Source organism: Sminthopsis crassicaudata, chromosome 3, assembly GCF_048593235.1.
Source record: "Sminthopsis crassicaudata isolate SCR6 chromosome 3, ASM4859323v1, whole genome shotgun sequence".
Lineage (NCBI taxonomy): Eukaryota > Metazoa > Chordata > Mammalia > Dasyuromorphia > Dasyuridae > Sminthopsis > Sminthopsis crassicaudata.
In genome coordinates this window covers 510,943,075-510,968,020 of record NC_133619.1, presented here as the reverse complement: position 1 = coordinate 510,968,020, position 24,946 = coordinate 510,943,075, and the positions used below count along the sequence as shown (strand labels likewise).

Here is a 24,946-nt window from a genome sequence, read left to right as displayed (position 1 = left end):
TAATATTATTAAAAAAAATTTACTCGTGCATATATACTGTGGGAAAAAAATTCTAAATAAAAAAAAGGGAAATAATAAATTGGGAAAACATTTTTACATTCAAAGGTTCAGATAAAGGCCTCATTTCCAAAATATATAGAGAATTTACTCTAATATATAAGAAATCAAGCCAATCTCCAATTGATAAATGGTCAAAGGATATGAACAGATAATTCTCGGATAAAGAAATTGAAACTATTTCTAGTCATATGAAAAGATGCGCCAAGTCATTATTAATCAGAGAAATGCAAATTAAGACAACTCTGAGATACCATTACACACCTGTCAGATTGGCTAGAATGACAGGGAAAGATAATTCAGAATGTTGGAGAGGATGTGGGAAAACTGGGACACTGATACATTGTTTGTGGAATTGTGAATACATCCAGCCATTCTGGAAAGTGATTTGGAACTATGCTCAAAAAGTTATCAAACTGTGCATATTCTTTGATCCAGCAGTGCTACTAGTGGGCTTATATCCCAAAGAGATTTTAAAGCAGGGAAAGGGACCCACATGAGCAAGAATGTTTGTGGCAGCCCTTTTTGTAGTGGCCAGAAACTGGAAACTAAGTGGATGCTCATCAAGTGGAGAATGGCTGAATAAGTTATGATATGTGAATGTTATGGAATATTATTGTTCTGTAAGAAATGACCAAGAGGATGATTTCAGAAAGGCCTGGAGACACTTACATGAACTGATGCTGAGTGAAGTGAGCAGGACCAGGAAATCATTCAACAACAATGCTGTATGATGACCAATTCTGATGGATGTGGCCATTTTCAACAATGAAATGAACCAAATCAGTTCCAATAGAGCAATAATGAACTGAACCAGCTACACCCAGCGAAAGAACTCTAAGAGACGACTATGAACCACTACATAGAATTCCCAATCCCTCTATTTTTGTCCACCTGCATTTTGGATTTCCTTCACAGGCTAATTGTACATTATTTCAAAGTCCGATTCTTTATGTACAGCAAAAAAAAAAAAAAAAAGAGAGAGAGAGAGAGAGAGAGAGAGAGAGAGAGAGAGAGAGAGAGAGAGAGAGAGAGAGAGAGAGAGAGAGAGAAGGAGGGAGGGAGGAGGAAAAGGAAAAGGAAAAAGGAAAGAAATTACCACCGGGGATAAGGTTTGAATTTGAAGATGAATCAGAGGAGAGTATATATAGCAATAAATAATAGTATTAACAGTAAACTTTACATAGTGCATATCATCTTATTTGAACCTTACAACAACCCTGGGAAGTAGGTAATATTATTCTCATCTTAAAATGAGAAATTAAATGAGAAAAACTGAGGCAGACAGAGATTTAAGTGACATACCCAGGATCACAAAGCTAGTAAGTTTCTGAGGTGGGATTTGAACATAGGTCCTCAAAACTCCAGATGCAGTGCTCTACCCACTGTGCTACATAGCATCAATTTCCTCTTAAATGTTAGAGACTAAAGCCCTTGTTTTAAAGAATGTCATAGTGTTATCTCTGTCCTTTCCTTTCAGCCCTTCACAATCAGAGATTATGATTTATTAGCTCCTTTTAATTTATGTATCAGCAAGTTGTACATATTAATATATTGTAAGAATGGAAGTCTGAGTTTGCTTTGAATAAGAGCTGCCTTATTAATCATCAGCCCAGAAATAGAGAATCTCTTCAGTAATTTCTTTTAGGAAACATTAGAAACTCTAAGCAGTGTGAACCTATTGGACAATATGAGCTGAAGGCATTTCAATGTTTTTAGCGAATTTACTTAGAAACTTACTTTTGTAATGTCCTGTCTCTTCTTAGAGAAAATATAAAATGTATAATGAATTTCCTTAGAGAACTCTTTGCAATGGAAAGAAATTGGTGAAATCCATTCATAATAAGAATTTCAACAAACATTAAATACCTTTATTATAAAAAGTCCATTCTCAACATCGAGGAGACAAAGTTGAAACATGATAGTACCCTGTCTTCGAGCAGATTTCTGCTTAATAAGTCATAATATGTACAAATAAATAATGATGGAAAATAGGGGCTAGAGGACAGTCCATGGAAAAAAGGTCCAGGAATGTCAAGTAAGACATATATGTAAGAATGTATAGGTCTTTACTGTCTCTGCCCACGTATATATGGAAAAGCTCTCTAAAGAGCAAGCTTTTTTTTCCTTTGAGAGTAAGCTTTTTATAATCACAAATAATGTCCAGCTTTTTCCTCAAAGCCATATACTTTGACCTTACCTGCTGATGCCATTTCCTTGGCCCAGTTGAATCCATCTGTTCTTGACTTCTAATCAGAGCAGAACACTTTTAATGAGGAAGGCACAGAAAGATGAGGGAATATTCCTGAGGCAATGTGAAGTATGTGTATGGGGTGCTGTGGAAACACCCCTCTGGTGTGAGGGCTTTCTAAGTGTTTTTCAGGCTGTTCATCCACCTTTGGTGTCCACTATTCAACTCTCATCTGTGATTTCAACAAACTGTAGCATGTGCACTTTGGTAAAACTGTTTTGGCAAGTGGGTTAAACTATATTGAGCATAATCAGTGGGCCTCAGAGCCATCAATAAATTAAGTACCCCAAGAAAGTAAAGACATTCCCTGGTAGAAGGGGTGGATGAGAACAATTCTGCCATGAAAGCCACTAAAGCAGGCACTATGTGGAACGCCTAGTTCTCAGTGCTCATGTAGAGCACTCTAAGAATGAAGACACCCAGGTTACCCACTGCATTCTAGGCCATTAGTTTTGATTTTGTCTTGCCACTGGGTTTTGAAGATTCTCTAAGAGTCAGGCTGATGACTTTGTCAGCTTTTGCCTCACTTCAAGATATCAGATCCCTATGATCCTCTTGGAATGCAAAATGAACAATAGTAATAATATCCATTGTATTTTATTCTCCTGATCTGAAATTCACAGTTGCCCTAGAAGTGTCAGTTATTTTTCTTTTTTTCTAAGGCTTCTTCTAGCTTTAACATTCCATCAGGTGGGAGATTCAAGGCCGGCAGTCACCTACCATTTGGACAGGAACAGAGGGATTTCTGATATTTAAGGAACAAAGCCCTGTCAGTAATCTTCTTGAAGTATCTTCCACATTTCTCAACAATAATACACAAGAATTATGTTGTGTTAAGTAATTAAATCAAATCACAAATCCTCAACTTCTGTCACCCATTATGGACCCTTCTAGTTTGAAGTCAGGTAGGTGAGTAGAAAGTTGTCTTTTTCACAATAGCTCGGATGGTTAATTTTTGTTGTTTTTTAGTGTGTTAAGTGCTTTCATCCTGATAGCTCTGTGGAACATTGTAAAATCTGTTTTGAATGAGAAGGCTAAGATGACTCCTTCACAGTCACATAGCTGATAAGAGCCAGAGATATGAATTTAATCCAAGTTTTCTTACTATCAAATCTTAGTTGGTCATTGTTGATATGGAGCTATGATGTAACAAAGAGTCTCTCTCTGCAGCTGCATTTTTACAGAGAGCTAGGGTGTGTAGCCTCAGTTTCCTTCAAGTCAGCTCCTGGCAGTCCTTGGACAAACAAGTATTTCTCTCTAATACAACTATTCCACCCTCCCCCAAACCCCTCCCTTTCCCATAACACAACATGTTCCTTTCTTTTTGTTACTCCCATAGCTTCCATAGCAAAAGACTTAAGGCTCATCTGATCCTTTTGAAACTTCATAGCTCAATACAGCTAAACATTTATTAAGTGCCTTCTGTGTTTAAGGCACCAGTGCTTTCCCACCAGTATTTCTGATCCCATGCTGCACATATAGGAACTAAATCTTAATAAGAAGAGTTCACCTGTTAATCTGATCCCTTTTCTGTTTCTCTCACTCATTTTTCTTGTAGCTATTATCACTATAATTGAACATTGGGGACTGAAGTCAGACTGAGACTCAAGACAACTAAGACTGTTTCCCAACTGGTAGCACTTCTTTGGGTCGTCTTCCTTGAATTCTTCCCACAAAACCAGGACCTGGATCAGATATTAGCAATAGGATATCTTGCTAGTTGATACCCAATAAATTATCTGTATGTTTCCTCTTCAAAGTAGAGACATATTCTTTACCCATGTTTAATGGTTTTTCATATGTTCTGTGAATCAGGGTTCTCATTTTGAATTTTAATGTTAAACTTGGGTCGGCTCACCTACAGCACTTCTGTTTTGGTCAGAATTATTTGTACTAAATGGCCCCTGCATTTCTTTCCCCTCCACTGTTGCTTATTTATGACTTTACATGCTGCTTACTAGAGTTGATATGTAGATTAGAAGCACCTCTCATTCTGTTTTTATAAGGAAAAAGTAATGCAAACAAAAAATGTGTCATTTTTTGTCATGGGGAAATTTTCATCAGAATTTGATTTTACTATAATTAAATTGGATCTGGGTGCTTGAACCTGGAAGGTTCACTTAGCATCTGATAGATCGATAAAGGTAGGTGTTGGATATACCACAAAACCCTTTTCTGTTTATCTCAGTAATATCTGTTTTCTCTTTTCAGGTTACCCTACTGGTTACCCAACAGCTGCCCCAACCTACAACCCAAGCTTGTATCCAACCAATAGCCCAAGCTATGCTCCAGGTAAGGAGGAGACAAAGGGTTGACTTGTGGGGATAGGATAATGGGGTATAAAGCCCCAGTAATCATGCTATTCAGCTTGATAAATAAAAATTATTTTCTATACTTGGATGCTCAGGGCTCGGCCTACCCAGGTCCCTAGCACTGAATGTATCTGAGAGGGTATGAGCTAGACCTTGAGTCTAGGGGAGGGGGGGCAAGAGTTGGAGGAATGCAGACAAGACAGATATGGGAAGAAGGGTACACTCCTTTGTATAGATAACCATTTTTCCAAAAAAATCCTGGCCCTGGCCCTAGCCTTCATCCCAAAGGATAAAACCAGTTCTTTGCCTTCTTTTTTTCCTCTTAGATCTTAGTTGAGAAATAGATACAGTCATTGAACATGTTGACAGGTGTTTATATGTTGGAGACTTGCCATCAAAGAGTCTAAATATATCAAGCTTTCAAACCACTGCTTTGGCTCAGTCATTTGTCACAAAGAGAAGCAAATGGAAAGACTGAAAATGGGACACAGCTCACCAAGAAACATGCATCTTAGATGTGTGCACCATTTTCTATTTTTCACAGCATTTTCCTATTCATTATCTCAATTAGTCATTGAATGGTAAATCTACAAGCGTCCTGAAACCATAGACTGATGAAATGTTAAAGCTAGAAAAAAAAATAAAAATAATTGACATTTCTATGGCATGTGAAGGTTTGCAAAGTGCTTTCCACATAATACTTTTTTGAATCAAATAGAGCAAGTGCCTTTATACCTAAGGCCAGAGCTGGAAAGGACTTGAAAGCATAGAATGTTGGGGCACACACTACAGAATTTGGAGGTTGAAATACACTTCAGAAATTTATAATATGTAACAATGGGAAAATCATTTAATTCTCCTTAATTTCCCCTTCCTTTGGGAGCCTCAATTTCTTCATGTGTAAAACAGGTCTAATAATACCTGTACTTATGTGTTTGCTTTGCATTAAGCACTATGTTAACTTTAAAGTGCCAAAGAAATATATAAATTATTTTGGTTGTAGTGATGTCATTCTGCAGAACTGGAAAGGGTTTGAGAACACTGAATGCCATTAGAGTTGGGAAGGGTCTTAGAACACAGATTGTCAGACCTAGAAGAGCCTTTGCACAGAGAATAATAATTTCTTTTACTATAGAAGTTCAAGAACTTTTCCTTCAAAATAAGTGTTTTAAGAAAATAGTGTAAATATTGGATGACCATGTTATAGTCGAGGACATAGGTTGTCAGAGCAGGGAGGGGCTTTAGAGACCATGTAAGTCCAATCCCTGATTCTTACCTCTCTCTTCTTTTATAAATGAGGACATTGAGGCTCAAAAGCAGAAGGAATTTCTTTAAAGTCATACAATGAGTCTGTAGAGTTAGGACTGAAATCCAGATCTTCCGAGTTCTACTACAGAGCCTTTTATATTACACCATAGCTCCCTCCTTTAGGATCATCTCAGAAGCGACAAATCAAACTCTTTATAGGTGACATGAGATCAGAAGTGAACTGTAAATGTTAACAATCTCCTAGGCAGAGGGAAAGCCTCTCGACTATGTGTGACACACTGTTAAGTTTAATTGGACAATATTAACACCATTCTAGATGATCAACAAAATAGTAAATCAAGTCCTAATTTGTAGCACTTCCTGTTTCTGAGCATGAAGAGATGATCTAGTGCCTGAGGGAATAGTCCTTAAAGTTCTCCATTAGACTGAACCTAGATCTGAGTCTTTTACAGGGTCTATAAAATGTTCAAATCAGAGCTTGAGGGGAAATGAGCCTTTGGGGAAAACTGGTTCTAGAATTGAAATTCTATTATTTTACATTTCCAAAAGATCAATTGAGATGCTTAAATGAAAGCTATTTTCAGTCAGATATTGTAGATACTAGTATGTCATTGGCAGAGAATATAGATAACCTTATGTTCGTTGGTTTATCTTGAAAACCTACTTTCTCACCTTGCTCCCATTTCTTTACTGTCTGATCAGTAAGAGGCAAAACAATTAAAATCATAAAACATCAGAATCAAAATCAACCTCAGAGACTATCTAATCTAATCCCTTCATTTTACAGAGGAGAAAATTGAGTCCCAGTGAGGTAAACTGATGTGTCCAAGGTCACTGACATTGTTGGGACAAAAGATCCTTGGTCTTCTGAAAACATGGTCCTTCCTCTTGAGGTGGGATGGGGTATTTTTGGGTTAGAGGCCTAAATTAGAAGCAAAAGTGCAAATAGAATACATGAGACATGAATAAAGTCTTTTGGCCTGTATTAAGTCAAAGGGACGTGATGTGGGAAAAGCCAGACAAGTTTGAGAACTCATTTGCTTTGTGACCTTTGGCCAGTTGATTCTTGTCTTTGGGCCCCAATTTCTTCATTGGAAAAATAAAGGAATTAGATTAAGGACCATTTCTGTAGTGGCATTCTGTATTCTAAGGTCCTTTCTAGCTCTGATGGTTTGTGTTCTGGGTTCTAACACTTCTTGTTCTAAAGTTCCTTCCCTTTCTAAATCCTATGACTGTCCATGGTCCAGATACAGACCAACCTGACTGCATATTGAAGGTCCTTTCCTAACTGAGCTGTGGATTTGAACAAACAAAACAGTTGAATAGATAAATTTAGGCTCTTATTGCTGGCAGTTCATCCTCTTGCTTCAGAGAATCATTTTTTAGCCTTCGCAGTTGCCTGAGCCCTCTGGGGAAATTGCATACTGAGCTAAGCTGCTGTTTCTAGAAGAGTCTGTTTACATAAGATGAGGTATATACATCATTGCACAAATTCTTAGCGGTAATTTCAACTAACATTTTTGTCCAACAGAGTTTCAGTTCCTGCATTCAGCTTATGGTAGGATAACTATTTTTCCTCATCTGTATTATAGCCTATGAATGTATTTTCTCATTATGTCAGTAGCCCCTCTGCCTTTCCTTTCCCTACTCTACCCCCAGAAGCCACAGAGCTGGGCAAGGGGATCCCTCAGATAACCCCCCCAGAGGGCCCCTAACCATGCTGGGATGTCCCTAGAACCTTAGGACTAGAAGGGCCTGTAGAGATCATCTAGTCTAGCCCCTTTATTTCACAGAGGGGAAAACAAACCTGGATGGAAGTATGGAATCAATTAATTGCAGATACATCTAATGATGAAGAATTATGGATTAGAGCATTATTAAAACAATATTACCAAGTGAGAATTAAGGGATTGCAAACCAGAAGGAGCTTCCCAATCTACAACCTGTCCTCAGTTATAATGTCAAGTGACACAGTAATAATGACCGACCTTTCCAAAGTTCTTTATAAACATTATTTCTTTTGATGCTCACAGCAGCTTGATCATATCATATCATATAATATTGTTCCCATTTTATAGGTAAAGAAACAGGAGTTTAGAGAGTTTAAATGACTTAACATTAAATAAATAAACAAATCAAATAAAGCTGGAAAGAACCTTAGAGGTATCTTTACAAAATTACTCATTTCACAGATGAGGAAACAGGCTCGAAGAGGTTAAGTAATTTTGCTTAAGATCACATAGCAAGCTAGTTATGGAGATGGGATTTGAACTCAGGTCTTCTGACTTAAAGTACACAAAAACTTTTAACATTACTCCAACTTCGCATGATACCCACAGCCCATTCATTGTCTCTCGGCAGAATGTTTTTTTTTTTTTTTTTTAAATCATCATCCATTGGGTTCTCTCCATTTTTGGAGAAGGACATCATTCCACCTGACTAGAATGATGATAGAGGTATAATAATAGAGCCCAAGCTTTATATGCAGAATATCAATATATTCTAATTTTTGTGCTTCTATTTATGTAGTCATATGCAGGTTATTTCCCCTTCTGAGGCCTATGTTTCTTCATCTGTAAAATACAGATAATGATATTGTACTGATTATAACAGAATGGTTGTGAAGAAATGTTATAGAAAGGGAAGATGCTATTTTTATTAATGAATTAATTATTTCTATCTAGGTGAAGGACTAGACCTTTAACTTTTTTTAGGCACAAATTACACTGGTAGCAGCTGAACCTCCTGAACTCGAAGTTCCTTCCATCTATAACATCTTGTGGTTTACTAGGCCTACAGACAGGAAGGTGCTTGACCTTCTTCCCTAAGAAAGTTATTTTCCATTAGAGATTCTTGGTGACAGTAGGAGTAAATTACTCAGGAGTGGGGTGGGAAAATGAGATAAACTCAGGTTACCGCAGCGTCAAAGTGTAGCTGCTGTTTCCACAGATCTTAACATTCCTATACTTCCCCTCTCAGTCTGTCTGTAGGCCTCTCAATAAAAGGCCAGGCTTGTAGGAGATAAAGAGTGATGAGAATTGAGTGGACCTCTTTCCCCTTGTTTCATTTGAGAGATTGCCAGTTGCCTCTAGATAGCCATATCCTGCCTTTTCAGAATACGCTGGTTTCCTTTGACAGTAATAGATATATATATCGATGAGACCTAAGTTCAAGTTACAACTTACTGTGTGACCTTTATCAGGTCATTTTTTTTTTCCCTCAAAATTTCATTTTCCTCAGATAATAGTCCCTTTCTTTGCCTCTCTCCCAAGGCTGTTGTGAGATCAGATGGGATAATGAATGTGTTGAAAACTACAGTGCTATATAAGTTTGAGCCATCATTTTCTTTGTGACCATCACCATCACCATCACCACCACCACCACAGCCACCTAAAGCTAGTTGGGGAAATGTTTAAAACAAAGTCTTCATAAAGTCCTTAAATACTTCTTACACTTTTAAGCTAAAGTTTAAAGTTTTTAACAGCTTAGGTTGTTGGAAATTGAATGGAGCAATCCTTGCACAGACCATTTCCCCCCTTTTGGTTGTCCATTTCTTCTGATATCAAATGAGGGTGTGAGACTAGATGATCTCTAAGGTCCCTCCTGTTCCTAATATTCTAATTTCACATAGAATTGTCTTCTTTAAATACTCCTCCCACTGCTCTGCTCTGCTCTGGGACTTTACTGTCAGCACTTCCTTCCTGGGTCCTTTTTCCCTCCTGTGATCTCAATGCTTCAGGGAAATCATAGAATCATGGATCTTAGAGCTGGCAGGGACCTCACCAGAAGTCTTCTGCTTCAGGTTCTTGACTTTAGGCAAAAAAGCCTGGTGCAGAGAATAGTAGATCTGGCTTCTAGTCCTGATCCTGATGCTGACTTGTCACCTTGGATAAGACATTTCTCTAAGTCTCTTTTCTCCTCTGTAAAGTGAAGATATTGGACTTGATGGTCTCTTAAGGTTCCTTCCAGCTCTGATGTTCTACAGTCTCTGATTCTTTGACATCCCTTCTGCTTTGCGAGAGAACACAGTTTGCCTTCCTGTCTGTGGCAGCCATTTTTGTTTGTCTGAAGTGGGAGCACATCCCCTTAGATGCTGTTTTCAAATAATTGTAATCACTCTTTACAAAGCATCTCTTTCATGACAGCTCTGTGATGTAGATTGTGAACATGATATCATTACCATTTTACAGGTGAGGGAACTGAAAAGTTAAATGACTTGCCCAAAGTCATCCAGCCAGGAAATTGCAGAGATAGAGTTTGAATGCAGGTGTCTTGTTTAACTGATCTTTAACTATATTTTGCTTTCTATTAAAGAAACCCAGTAGTATGAACATTAGTAATATTTTAGTAGTTAGTAGTAACATTAGTAATATTTTCATTGTTTTTATTAGTAAATAAGCTGTTTCATTTCCCAACCATTTCATATCTATGCATCTTATCTTTCTAATTAAGAGTGTGAACTGCTTATAGCAAGGAATCATGAATAATATTTTTCTGTGGTCTCCCACTGTACCTAGCACAGGGTCCTGAAGCACAGTAAGTGTTCTTTTTCTAGTTACTATATTTAATTAACACTGGTTAACATTTGACTATCCCTTAGAGAAATGTATGAACTTTGACCTGGGTTAAAAATAAAATGTTATATATAAACCCTTTGGCAAGGCACCTGTTAAAGAGGGGCATGAAACTCTCCAGTCCTTCAGATTTACCATAGTCAAACTTAGTCCAGCAAGTCCCAAAAGAGACTCCTGGGACAGCTGCTTCCAGAAGAGAAAGTTAAGTCTCGTTAATCTTAGCTTTGAAAGACAGAAATCTGGTCCTCTTTCCTTAGGTCAGACCACATCTGGAGTATTGTATAGGTCTGTCATTGAAGAATATCTAGTCCAACTTATACCTGAAAAGGAATCCATTTCTGACAAATAGTTATTCAATCTCTTGTTGAAAATTAATAGTGAACTCATGGTCTCCCCATTCTACTTTTGGATAGATCTTAATTTTCTTTTTAAATAATAATGATAAATTTTTTATTTGTTAAAATACATGCAAAAGATAGTTTTCAGCGTTCACCTTGTAAAACCTTGTGTTCCAAAATTTTCTTCCCCCTTCCCTATCTTCTCCCTCCCTCCCCCCAGAAAGCAAGTAATCCAATATAGGTTAAACATGTGCAATTCTTCTAAACATTTTCATATTTATCATGCTGCACAAGAAAAATCAGATCAGAAGGGAAAAAAATGAGAAATAAAAACAACCCCCCCCAAAAAAAACAGGCAACTAATACTGATGAGGTGTAAATACCTAATGATGAGGTTTATACCTCAATAAAATTAGGATTAATTGAGGTCTAGTGGCAGGATTGGAGTACAGGGAGTCACATGGAGCTCCCCTGCAACCCCTTAGGATTCGGCGCAAGGATACAAAGTTAAATGAGGTCTAGTAGTGGCCGGCGAGAGTCCCCTGTAAATGAATTTACAGGCCCGAAAACCTAGATTGATAAAAAGAGGTTTATTGCAGGGTTTGGAAGCAAGGTTAAAGTCTGTTTAGTAAAAGGCATTAGATAGAGGAAGAAATACACCACAAGCGGTGGGGGGGGACGGAGAGTGTGATGCTGGCACCTTTCAACTTCCCGCCAAGGGATGATTCCAACTTGGCTCTTTTATCTGCTTCAAGGAGCCTAGGGCAGTGCCAAATTCTTGGCAGGCTTTTCAGGTAAGGAAGAAACTGTTTTGGGAAAACCTGAGCAGATAGTTGGGGGTTGAGAAAATCCAAGCCAGCTCAGATCCGGTGGGGGCTGAATACAAGGCCAAACTGGCTCAGATAGGATCTCTCCCCTTACAAAAGGGTGGTTTTGACCAGATCTTGTAAATCAAAGATCACTCCCAAAGGAAGTTGGAGATCAGACAAGGAATCTTAAAGGGGGCCACGCCCATATCAGTACTACACTAACTAACAACCACAACAAAAATACTATAATGTAATCCACATTCAGTCCCCATAATTCTCTGTCTGGAGGCAGAGGACTCTCTCCTTCACAGGTCCATTGGAATTGGCCAGAATCACCTCATTGACAGATCTTTTTCTTAAGAATTTTTTCCTCATAGAAGCTTATTCAAATCCTGCTAGAATGAGAACACGGTCATGTTTATAGACTCACAAATTTGTCTTGTCTGATCTGGAAGAGTTGTATAAATAAGGATATTTTCTTGAGAGCACAGAGCTAGAAGAACCCTCACTTCATGTCCTGGTTCTATGCCTTAATAATTCTGTAACTTTGAATAAGTCATTGAGAGCCTCAGGCTCTGGGGCTTTGAATGGAGCAGAAACATGAGGTGGTAGAAAGGAGTTGAGAGACTGATCTGATCAGGTCAAGTTGACAGCAGTTACTGATGAGAATTAACTAGAATTATGCTGGAAAATGGGACACTTTAGTTGTCTCTATTGTGAATGAGAGCCACAAGTCACCTCATAACTTTGAGTGAAAAGAATCTTGGAAGCACAAAAGATAATAGAGAACAGGCTTCCTTCCTCCCTCCCTCTCCCCATTTCCTTTCTCTCTCCCTCTTTCCCCCTCCCTCCCCCCTCCTTTCCCCCTCCCTCTCTCCCTCCCTTTTTTAAAAGCTGTGGGATTGTCCAAAGTTCATCAGCATGTGTGTTCAATGAGCTGTCAATGTCAGGCTCTCCTGGCAGGCTCTGGAGATACTGGGAAACTCCAGGGATAGCTTGTACCTTAGGTCTTCAAATTCTGTCCCATAGGTAGTCCCAACTCATTTGAAGAAATTATCTGACTCTGGAAAGGCAGAAATTCCTTTGTCTCCAGACATCATTAGGATCATCAATTCCTGCTGTAAACTCTAGCCCACAGATCCCTGAGCCACCCCTGCCTCAGGCCTAGTCCCCTTATGGAAGGTAGTGGCGGCACTGGCAGCCATGAGATTGTGGTGCTTGAGGCCTTGGTGGACTGGAGATAAAAGAAAAGCAACTCTCAGGAGGCAATTACCAGGGTATTATTTTTAAATGTATATATTATTTTCTTTTGTGAATATACTTTAGAAAATACACTCTTGTGATCTGAAGTATGTGGAAGCAAAATAGAGAAGGGAAAGAGGGAGTAGATATAGCTGGGATAGCAGTGGTAGGACAAAGTCAACAGGATATTCTCCCCCCCCATATTAACATTTTAATTTAAATTTTGAATTCCAAACTCTGTCCCTTCCTTCCCTCTCCTCTTCCTGAGAAGGTAAGCAATCAGATATAGGTTACACTTATGCATTTCTGCAAAACATTTCCATATCAGTCCATTTGCACGAGAAGCCTTGAGTAAAAGAAAAAAAATGAAAAGTGAAAAAAAGTCTGTATTTTTAATATCAGTTCTTTCTCTGGAGGCAGATAGTATATTTCATCATGAATCCTTTGGGATTATTTTGTATTATTGTATTGCTGAGAAAAGCTAAGTCATTCACAGTTCTTCGTCAAACAATATTGCTGTTACTAATTACAACATTCTCCTGGTTTGGCTCCCTTTACAAATTTGTCAATTTGTATAAGTCCAGGTTTTTCTGAAATAATCCTGCTTGTTATTTCTGATAACACAATAATATTCCATTATAATCATATGCTACAGCTTTTTAGCCATTCCCCAATTGATGGGCATCTCTTTGATTTCCAGTTCTTAGTTTCCACCACATAAAAAAGCTGTTACAAATATTTTTGTACAAAAGGATCCTTTCCCCCTTTTTTGGATGTCTTTGGATATAGACTTAGCAGTGAGTTTACTGGATTAAAGGGTATGCACAGGATTATAGTCCTTTGGGTATAGTTTCAAATTGCTCTCCAGAATGGTTGGATCAGTTTACAACTCCACCAACAACTCCATTAGTGTCTCGGTTTTCCCACATCCCCTCCAACATCTAAAACTTTTCTTTTTTGTCATATTAGACACTCTGATTAGTGTGAAGTGGTACCTCAGAGTTGTTTTAATTTGCTTTCCTCTGATTCAGTGATTTAGAGAAGGTCTGGAGATTTGATCCTTTAGAAATCAGTGAGGATTCTTAAATTGTTAATGGTGACAGCTCTGAGGCCAAAGGCAAAAGCTTCATGAACAAGTTTAGAGGAAGAATTTGTGTTCTGGAAAACTCAGCTAAGTCACTGTGGCCCAGCTTTACTATTAGATGTTCTACAGTCAAAGACACTACTAACATTTGCTCTTCAATTCCTAGATAGAAATGTTTGACTAGGTTCTCTAGTGTTGCTTGTAAACTAGCATTGCTTGTCTACTAGTGATGCCAGTATTTTCCTTTAGCACTTTCTACATGGCCTATCTTCTCCTTTAGCTTTAAGCTTCAAGACTTTTCAATTTTTGGCCTCTCCTGGACTATTTTGTTCATCATGCCCCAGATCAGGAATTTTTAACCTTCTTTGTGTCATGGATCCTTTTGGCAGTCAGTTGAAACCTATGGACTCCTTTCCAGAATCATGCTTTTTAAATACATAAAATAAAATACATAGGATGGTAAAGGAAATCAAAGATTAGTGAAAATAAGGATGCAATTTCTTCCTCATGTGAATTTACAGCCTCTTTAAAATCTATAAACCGACCCTGAGTTAAGAAACCCGTGCTCTCAGATAGCCTGCTCTGGACTCCTGCCATAGCACTGTCTCTCATTTCTTACTCTTCTAGTTCCACTGATGCACAATCCATAAAGGCCTAAGTGAAAGCCCCTTGTGGGCTTGCTCCTTAAAATCAGGAAGACCTGGGGTCATATTCTACCTCAGAAGCCTGCCATCTCTATGACCCCTAGCAGTTTTTTAACCTTTTAATTCCTCATCTTTGTGAAGAGTTAACACTTTTCATGTTATCATAGTCATCTTTCTCTTATTCTCCTTCAATCTTCTGGTACTTATGGTGACCTGGCTCCCCTCCTACAGTCATGTATCTGATATTTCTTCTTTCATGCTGTCTCACTGATCTCCGAGGAGTAGACATGCTCCTTGCTCCCTATTACTACCACACCCCACTTTGCTTCCATCTCTCAGCAGCTTCTCCTCTCCTTTGAGAAGTGTCCAAATATATCTCATCTATTCTATTCTTATGGCAGTTATCATGACCTTCTCCCCCCCATTTTTCTTCCTTTATCAAAAAGTTCACAGTCTTCCTCTCTACCCTAAAGTTGATAGAAGGCTTTAAAATATTAATGTTCTCTCAAATTAATGCACAAAGCATTTATTGCTTACCAAGCACTATACTAAACATCCTAAAATAGCCACTTTAGCCCAGCATAGTATTGTCATGTTAGTGAGGAACAGTTAAGTCTAATCACAATATATATCTTAACATAATTAGTGAGATAGAGCAATTGACCTGTAGGACCAGAAGGTATCAGCTGCTGCTAATAGCAACATTAGCTTCTCTCTTTTTTTGAAACTACCTATAGACAGAGAGGTCCAAGGCTTCTGGAGTGGTGTTTAGTCTGACTCAAAATGTCATGGAGGTCAACTTGCGAATCTGTCGGAACAAGGGAAGCTAGAGTACCTAGCTGAGACCTCTTCATAGCAAAATAGAATTATGCATCATTGACAATACTTTCCCAAGTCTTCCCCTATTAACTACTATTAACCACAATTAAGCATCTTTTGCAAAGAGCACTCTGCTCTTTTTCCTTTGTTTCTTCAGATAAGGCTGTGTTAGAGGTCATGGTACTGTGACAGTATGTAACATAACTTTGGTTTTCTTCACATGCACTCTGACGAAGTCTTAACTTTTGAACAACATGCAGGAGAGCCTATGGGAACACCTCAATGAGCCCATTGATTCTGGATGGATCACATAAAAAAATCACATTACCTGAATATTGGGATCCTACTACAAAAATGGTCATGACTTAGATCTGTGTTCCTAAGAAATTAATTTCTCCCATTTACCTCTTTCTCCTCGGGATCTTGTCATATTTTACTATGTAAAGAACCAACATTATAGACAAAAGAATGAATATTAGAAATAGAAAAGGGGTAGTTCTTTAGGGGGAAAATGGGTCCCAGTTCCATTCAGTTGTAAACAAAGAGCCACAATGGAAGCCATATCAGGCTTTCTTCAAACTGCTAATCTCCAAAGGATTAAGATAGAAGTAGAAATCTTTCTTTCTAGTTGAGATTCAGTCCTCAGTATTGAATCAGAAGGCCAGGTTGCTGTGTGGAGTGTTGGAGCTGAGCATTTGTGCATCTTAGACTTCCCTCTTAAATCTTTAACCTTTTATGGTGTGTGCAACCATTCCTCACCCCTGCCCTAAGCTAGCACTGGGGCTTCAGATAGCCCTAGCATCCCTGATGGACTGTATAGATTATAACTTCATAGGTGGTTCGCATATTTGGACTAGGGGAGATGATGTCAAGGCTTCTTCAAAGCAGAGCCCTAGAGGCAACTAGATGATGCAATGGATAGAGCACTAGCTCTGAAGTCATGAGAATCTGAGTTCAAATCCAGCTTCAGACATTTGACACTTGCTAGCTGTGTGAACCTGGGCAAGTCACTTAGCCCTGATTGCCTCACAAAGAAAGAAATAAAAGTCTCAGTGACCAGTATGGAAGGCTTTTGCTCACCTGAGATATATTTGCCCTCCTCAGATTTCTTTTCTTTCTCTAATGTAAGGGTAATATGGTCGACAAAAGGCTGGTTTGGAATCACTTTATAGAGTAGTCCTATTAGCCCAAAAAAGACCTCAGTGCATCCTGATATTACTCATGAATATATTAAGATAATTGCATCATATAAGATTACTGATGTAACTTCTGTGTCTCTAATGTCATAGTAGTACACAATTTACATCTATAAATGTACTTAAATTGTAGGTAGAAGAACAATCAATAGATAGGATTTTGAATCCTTGTCTAGTCTGTTTTTGATGGTGGTAGCTACCATGCCTATCTTTCACTTGTTCATTTCTCTGTAATAATAAGTAAGTAGGCCCTAAATCCATCCCACAGATTTGGAATTCTTTGTGTGTGTGTGTGTGTGTGTGTGTGTGTGTGTGTGTGTGTGTATAGATATATATATATATATATATACACATACATACATACAAAACTTAATTTTTAAGCAGACTTGTTTGTTTTTAGATTAAAGTTTTTAAAATTAACAATCATTTATTTTCTCTCCCTTCTTCCTTCCCCTCCATTTAAAAAAAAAAGAAAAAAAGAAAGAAAAAGAAAAGAAAAAGAAAACTCTTATTTGTATACAAATATATTAGTCAAGTAAAACAAATTTCTCCAGTGTCAATGCCCAAAAATGTTTATGTAATTTTGTATCATTCTCTATCAAAGGAGGGCTACTGTACATCATCTTGGGCTTCAGTATTTCTGTTCAGTATTTCCATCTTCTGGACCCTGCTACTCTGTGGTCTTTAGTGTTCCAGGACCTTCAAATTGTGCTTAATTTCTCCAGTCTTACCTGATTCCTTGAATTTGATTCTTTTTTAATTGGGTATCTTGACTCACTATACCCTGTGATCTCAGGTAGCTAGCTGCCTTATTCCTCTAGGCTTACCCAAATTCCTGGTCCTTGCTTTCCCTGCCTATCCCCACTCTCATATCCTCTGAAAGCTTTAGTTAGAATCTCAGGCAATTTAGTTTTGGACTATAGTATATTCAGGTAGGCAGAATATGGAGGATTAACGGATAGCTAGATAGACCTACCAGATACACCTAGGTAAATGGATGAAATCTATTTAGATGACTGAACTAAATCTAATTATTTCAGTGAACTTTGCTAGATGAGTAGATTGGATTTAGGTGGATGAAGAAGCTGGTATGGAGAAGAGCCAAGATAAATAAAATAGATCTCTCTAAGTAAAGAAGTAGCTTCTTATAGGTAAGGGGATGGATCTAACAAGGAAAGGGGACTAGGTGATTTCATGTGAGCCAGCTAGATTTGATTGTAAATGAATTAGAACTAGCTAAATGTGAGTGTTGGGTGTGGAGGAGGAGGTAGTGGTGTTAGGTCTAGTTCAGCAAAGGAGTAAAATGCTGAGAGGTGATGGGACTCAATCTAGTTGATGTGAGCAGGATAGATCTAATTCAAGTTCCTTAAAAGAGTCATAGATTTAGAATTAGGAGAGACTTGGGAGACATTTGATTCAATCCCCTCATTTCCATATAAAGAAATTGAACTCAGGCAGTGATTTGCCCAAGATCATGCAGATTACTCATTCTCTGTGTACTACCCACCACTTTTCCCCACTATCCCATGTTACATACAAGGGGAGGAGATTGGCTTAAGTAGGATAAGGAAACTAGAGTTGATAAATTGAGCATATGAGTTCTTGTAAGATAAAGCCATTGAGGGAGATGAATGGGCTGGATTTGGGGGCATAGGAAACAGAGGCAAATCTTTATAGATGGATGAAGTAGGTTTAATTTGGGGGCAGCTAGGTGATGATGTGGATAGAGTAACAGCCCTGGAGTCAGGAACACCTGAGTTCAAATTTGGCCTCAGAACTTGCTAGCTGTATGATCTTGGCAAGTCATGTAACCCTGTTTGTCTCAGTTCTTCATCTAAGCTGGAAAAGAAAAATGATCAATCTCTCTGTATCTTTGTCAAGAATACCCTAAATTGGGTCACAAAGCCTGGATATGGCTGAAACAACTGAACACAGACCTATTTTATATAATCTTGCTACAGAGCAGAGCAGATCTGATGACATAAGATAATTCTTCATTGGATATAACTTAGAAAATGTTTTTGTGATGGCAAATGTCATAGGATTCATGTACTTTCAGTACACTTTGAAAGGAGAACAGCCTGGAAAAAGAAGTCTTTTCCAGTCATTAGTTTCATTGCTACTGTTTGGGCATCATTTATTAAGTATCCTTGTGATCTGAAAAAGGCCATACACTCCCAGACAGAGCCCACTCTATTTGTTCAGATACAAATTGGACTGGGTGACCTGAGGTCTCTTACAATCCTGAGATCTTTTTATTGATTAAAATATAGTGGAAAGAGTCTTGACCTAGGAGTCAGAAGACCAGAGTTCTACACTATGGCCTGGGCAAGTCATTTTTCCTTCTCTGGGCCTCAGTCCTCTTATCTGTAAAATGGGATAGTTTGGACTGAATGATCTTTCTATGGTCTTGTGATTTGTTCTAATACATGTTCAAATGCCTGGATCTGTTGCTTGTTGCTGCCTTCAACATATCCACCTTTCAATCCATCAATTAATCATTCAGTCAATATGTTTTAAGTGTCTGCTCTCCATAAGGCTCTGAGATTACTGATAAGACATAATCCCTTTCCTTACATTATAAAGGTGGAAACATTGCTTGTAATGTGAATATCACTGAATTTAAAGCCAAGGGGCTTGAGATTCAGTTTTCATTCAGATACTAGTTATATGACCCTGGGCAAGTCACTTTCTCTGTCTAAATCTCAGGTTCCTCATCTGTAGAATGGGGATAATAATAATTACACTACTCATCTCACAGAGATGTGGTGAGGAAAATACTTTGTAAACTGTATAAATATGAAAGCATTATTATTATTATCATGAAAGACATGTACACAAGAAACTTTAATACAGAAGGAACAAAAAAGATGTAAACAAAATGGGCCAAGTAATTTCTAGTTGGTTGGATGGTTAAGATTCAAAGACCAAAGGAAGAAGATTCCTAGAGGGAAGAGCAGTAGACTTAAGTCACAAAGGATAAGAAAGATTTCTGTAGAGGTTAATGAGGAGAACATTTAGGATGTAGAGAAGGTCATTAAAGTTTATTTAGACAGCAAATCACCTAGCTTAGTTGGGGATTAAATTAGTGATACGACTCAAAGTATTAGATAGTGATAGATAAAGAATATATCTGAGCCAGGGATGTGCTTCCTTCTTAGGTAAATGTACCAGTCCACCCCATAATGGTAAGTTTTGTCTCAGTATTTCAACCTTTTCTTTGTTGAAGTAGGAAATTCCTACTCCTGAGGAATTCTGATAGGACTCTCAGTTGACAAGATGTTTTTGACAGAGGGTGGAGGTGGGGGGAGTAGATAATTAAATTCTCCAGCTGGGGATGCTGTATGATTTATGATGGCTTCTGCCTAATTCCTTTCTTGTGTCTCCACTTAAGCCACGCTGCTGATGAAACAGGCCTGGCCCCAGACCTCATCGTCCTGTGCCACTGAAGGTACCTTCCACCTCCCGGTGGACACTGGGACCGAGAATCGAACTTACCAAGCTTCGTCGGCGGCTTTCAGTAAATACTGCTTTCCTACTCCTTGCTTTTCCTCCTCTGGAGAGAACCAACCATGTGGGCTTTTCAGAGGGATGGGGAAGGGAGTGGTTTGTGAATACTCAGGTACTAGATCTTAACAGAAGGGCTTCTTTCTGAGACCATCCTCTTGTCTTCAGTCAGGTTGAGAACTTGGATAAGATGCATGGGGAGGAATGAAAGAGGAAGGGGCCTGCCTAGCCCAACAGAGGTAGCCAGATAGAACAAATGATTATTCTAGAACACCCTCAATCTGACTTTTAAATAACCTTTATCATCATCATAATTATCAAAGTATTTATTATTAATTATACTTTCATACTTCAGTAGTCTCCTTGTTGTGAATGTTTCTTCCTGTGATAGAAATTGTAGCCTTCCACACTTTAGTAAATGATACTTAAGAGTTGCTAAGAGCCATGCTTTTCAGGCCTTCTGGTGATAAGTTTCTCCAAACTTAATAAGTCTGGGGCTTAAATGATAAACATATTGGGCCTATACTGAAAGCCTTTCCAGTTTTGTTGCAAGACCTTCCAGAGCTTATTGGTATAATCTTGAAGCCCCAGGATCAGTGCTTTACAAAAAGAGGGAATTAGAGAATTAAGAGTAGTTTGTAGTACTTAGATACTTCAATAATTGTTTTTTTCATCTGTGTATTTCCTCGATCAAACCAAATCCCAGCCAGTCATTCTCCATCTTTTGCTGTTGAGTTGTTTCAGTTGCATCTGGGTCTTTGTTACCCCATTTGGCAAAGATTCTAAAGTGGTTTGCCATTTCCTTCTCTAGTTCATTTTACAGATGAGGAAACTGAGACAAGCAGGGCTAAGTGACTTATCCAGGGTTACATAACAAACAAGTATCTGAGACTGGATTTGAACTCAATACAATGAGTCTTCCTGGCTTTAGGTCTGGTGTTCTATCCATTATGCCACCTAGCTACCTTCTCTCTATCTTAGAATATGGATATTCATATTGATGACTGTGCCCAGATAAGTCTCTTCACCTTTTGCTGTTTCTGGGATCCATAGGGCCTACAGGAATTTGTACTAAGCTGGCATAACTTTCTAAAACCTAGGAGTCACTTGATGAGGTGAAAGAGGAGGACTTTCCTGAAGTTAATAACAATAGCAGTAGCAACAGCAACTCATTTCTATAGAGCTTGACAGCTACAAAATTATTTCTCACACATTATGTCAGTTGATCTTCATAGCACCTGTGTGAAGTCAGTGCTGCAAATATGAGAAGAAGCATGGCATAATAAATAGGCCACTAAATTAAAATTTGGAATCGAATTCTGCTTCTGCCATCTGCTACCTGAATGAACGAGAGTCACTTAAAATCTATTAACTTAGTTTCTTCATCTGTAAAATGGGGATAATAACATGGATAGTCTCTCCATCACAGGCTTATTTTGAGATTACACTAAGAGAATTGATTAATCCAATCTCATGAGTATTTATCCAGCAATTGTTATATCCAAAATATTGTGTGAGACTTTGAAGGGTACAAAAGCAAAATAAAAACAGTCCCTGCTTTTTAAAAGAGCTTATAAAGCAGTTTGTAAGCTTTAAAATGGTGTTCACATGTATGTTATTATTATCATCATTCCCATTTTATAATTGAGAAGCCAAGACTTTGAAAGGTGAAGGGATTTACTCATGTCACACAATTTATGAATATGGTACTTTTTGTCAGACATGATGTGAATATTTGTGTTGAGAAGAGCTAACCACTAAGAAATGGAAGTTTGAGTCAACAAGATCTTTCATTTCCATATTCTTAAATTTTGAATTGAGTTGTCCGTGATCCTTCTTAGAAGCCTTAATGTAGAGCCATTTGAATAAAATAAAAAATTGTGAAGTAGGACCACTTGCCAACTAGGAATGGAAATGATGGGAATAATTTGTTAAAGTGGCAAAATGCGCCTTGTACACAATCTGTTTTCTCTTGACCCAGACTTCCTCAGTACACTTACCTACATATATCTGTGTGTATTGACATACATAAAAATGACTGGAGTTTACCTATCTGACAAAGGTTATCTTCAGAGCTTGAGCCCTCCCCCAGGAATGGGAAATGGATTGGATTTCTCCAGAGACTTAGGCTTTATAAAAGGATGATAATACTTTTATTATCTACCTCATAGAATTGTTGTAGGAAGAATAAGCCTTGAGAACTTTATACATCAGAGCAGTTGCTGTTATTATTCCCACAATGGAATCATTGTGTCTGACCTCTTGGGGAGCAATTTTCAAGAGCCAGAGTTTGAACCCTACAGGATTCCTAGGTGATTGAAGGCTTCTTTGGCATAGCTAGGTCTGGATCCACAAATTGGGCCAAGTTTCCTAGAATCCAACTGTGTAATAACATAATAATCTTATTTCTTTACTGTCAGAAATTTAGCAGATGGATGCCATTGTTTGTTTATTTTGTTAAATATTTCCCAATTACATGTAAAAATTTTTAATTCCAAATTTTCTCTTTCCCTTCCTTGTGAAGGCAAACAATTTGATGTCCATTATACATATGAAGTCATGCAAAACATATTTCCATATTGTAAAAGAAAACAGACCCTCCAAAAACTCAAGAAAAATAAAGTGAAAAAATATGCTTCAATCTGAATTGTGAGCATTTTTCATCACGGGTCCTTTGGAATTGTTTTGAATAGATGGGTGCTATTATAATGGGTCAGAATCAGGCATCCATGTAACCTTTCAAAAATAAGACAACGCAGCCTGGTTCTCTTGAGTGGATAGTTAAGGCTTCCAGAGTCTGGTAAGTCTATTCCTCAAAGAGAAATGGCTAAACAGAAAGCTTAAACTGAAGGTTCCTTGCAACACTCTCATAAAATTTTATTCTAAGTTTCAATTTCTTCCCTCTGATTCACTTAAATAATTTCAAAATAATAGCTATTAATAAGGAGGAACTAAATCTATGAAGCTGAATTTGTGTGACTACTTTAACTGGAAAATGATGAAATATAGTGGGAAAGGGCAGCATTATAAGAATCAGGAAATCTGGATTCAAGGTACTATCTTGCTACTAACTACTTATATGACCTTGGTCAAATCAATCAGCTTCTTTATGTTTCATAAAATGGTGGAATTACACTGGATGATCTCTTAAGGTCCCCTTTAACTGTAAAATTTTGTAAATCTGTTTATTTTGAACTTTAAAAAATATTCAAACCACAGGTCTTCAAATCCTGATCCAGAAGAAAGTTCATACAATAAAATACTACTCATCACTCATAGAGGAGTCCCTCAGCCCCTCAATCAGAGTCAGTTTATTGATCTTGTTTTATACTTTATGCAAACAAGCTTGACTATTTGGTATTTCCAGACCATAGCAGATTAGAAGGGAAAGTATAAGGATTGTTACAGGAAGGTGTAGTGATAGTGTGGAATGGAGTGGCTCAACAAGAAAAAATATTTTTAAAAATACTCCAAACCCAGCAGATTGCAGCCACATCAGAAAATCCCCTCCACATCTCAGAATTCTATATGAATGTGAATATTATTATTATTAATTACCTATAATTTAAGGATATGGTTTCATCACTATAAAGACTTCCTACCTTGCTACACTACAATTCCTCCATTCCTTAAACCATGGAATCATAGCTTTAGAAGTAGAAGAGATTTTAGAGATCATCTTATCTAACCCCATCACTTTACAGCTGAAGAGTTTTAAGGAGATTAAGTGACTTGCTCTTGGGCATAGAGATAGTAAATGGTAGAGCCAGGATTTCAGTCCCAAGCCTCTGACTCCAAATCTATCAGTCTTTCCATGTGTCTACACTCTAAATTTGTCTAAAGGCGTGGGTTTGACTCTTGTTTCTGCTATATATCAGCCAGGCCTGTCCCTCAGTATCTAGCCATCCTTATGTTTTCTCTTGTAATAAGCTTTGAGAGCCATGAGTCACCTCCCTGTTTTGAAGGCTTGATGAGAAGATATCATTATCATTTTTATTGCTGTTATTGTAAATAATAATACTATAGACTCTTGAGATAAAGGTTTTTTAAACTACTCTTTTCAATTGAGTTGACTAATTCATCTGGCTAGGCTTGTACCTTTTTATTTTCTTTTCTTGCTCCCTGTACTTGCTCCCTATATGCCCCTCCTTTGGCTACCATTTCAGCAAAGGGACAACTGTTGCATCCTATTCCTGCCCAGCACAGTCATGAAAGTTGGAGTACTGATCATGAGTCCTCAGGAAAGGTTACAATGTACTTGTTTGCTTTTTTTTTTCCTATTTATGTAAGCAAGGAAAGACATGTGAATCTGTTTTAGAAAGAGTTACATCCCACATGTTTAAAAAAATCTTTTGTAAAAAGAGAAGAATCTCAACTCCCCAAGAAACACATGTCCCCTGGAGTGGTTTGCTCCCAGAGAGAGGCCTGAGACCTGCTTGCGTCTGCAGTGCTGATTGTTTTTGACATTGCTATCCATGCAGAGAAAAGTACTATCCATCAACTTGTGTTTTCAGCTCTGTATTCTATATATACTGACCAGTGCTCAAATTTAATAATCAGAGCAAAAAAAGATCCTTGGACAAAGGCACAAACTCTGGTTTGGAACTAGAAGACTTGGGATCTAGCATATATCTGCCTGTGCTTCATTATGTGATCTTTGGCATCCTTCTCTCTTAAACTATAGTGTTCTTGTTGGTAAAAATGGAGATAATTCCTGTACAGCCTCTATGACAAAGGTGTGCTTTGTTAACTTTAAAAGCATTGTAAACATGAGTGGCGTACAGTCACAGTCAAGCAACCTTCTCTGACAAGCTGTCTTACAGCATCTCCATTCTGGAAAACAG

At 38.0% G+C, this 24,946-nt stretch overlaps 1 protein-coding gene across 5 annotated transcripts in view; it reads left to right on the top strand.

The window, feature by feature from the left end:
- The window catches only part of FAM168A (family with sequence similarity 168 member A), a 188,303-nt gene that overhangs the window by 131,893 nt on the left and 31,464 nt on the right, over positions 1-24,946 (top strand). Inside the window, exons 3-5 of one of the 5 annotated variants that reach the window (XM_074304028.1) lie at positions 4,520-4,600; positions 7,421-7,447; positions 19,990-20,115. In XM_074304028.1, coding sequence (XP_074160129.1) covers positions 4,520-4,600; positions 7,421-7,447; positions 19,990-20,115 — 234 coding nt within the window. The remainder of the gene's footprint in view (positions 1-4,519; positions 4,601-7,420; positions 7,448-19,989; positions 20,116-24,946) is intronic. The other 4 variants (XM_074304025.1, XM_074304026.1, XM_074304024.1 and 1 more) reach the window with 4 other exon arrangements.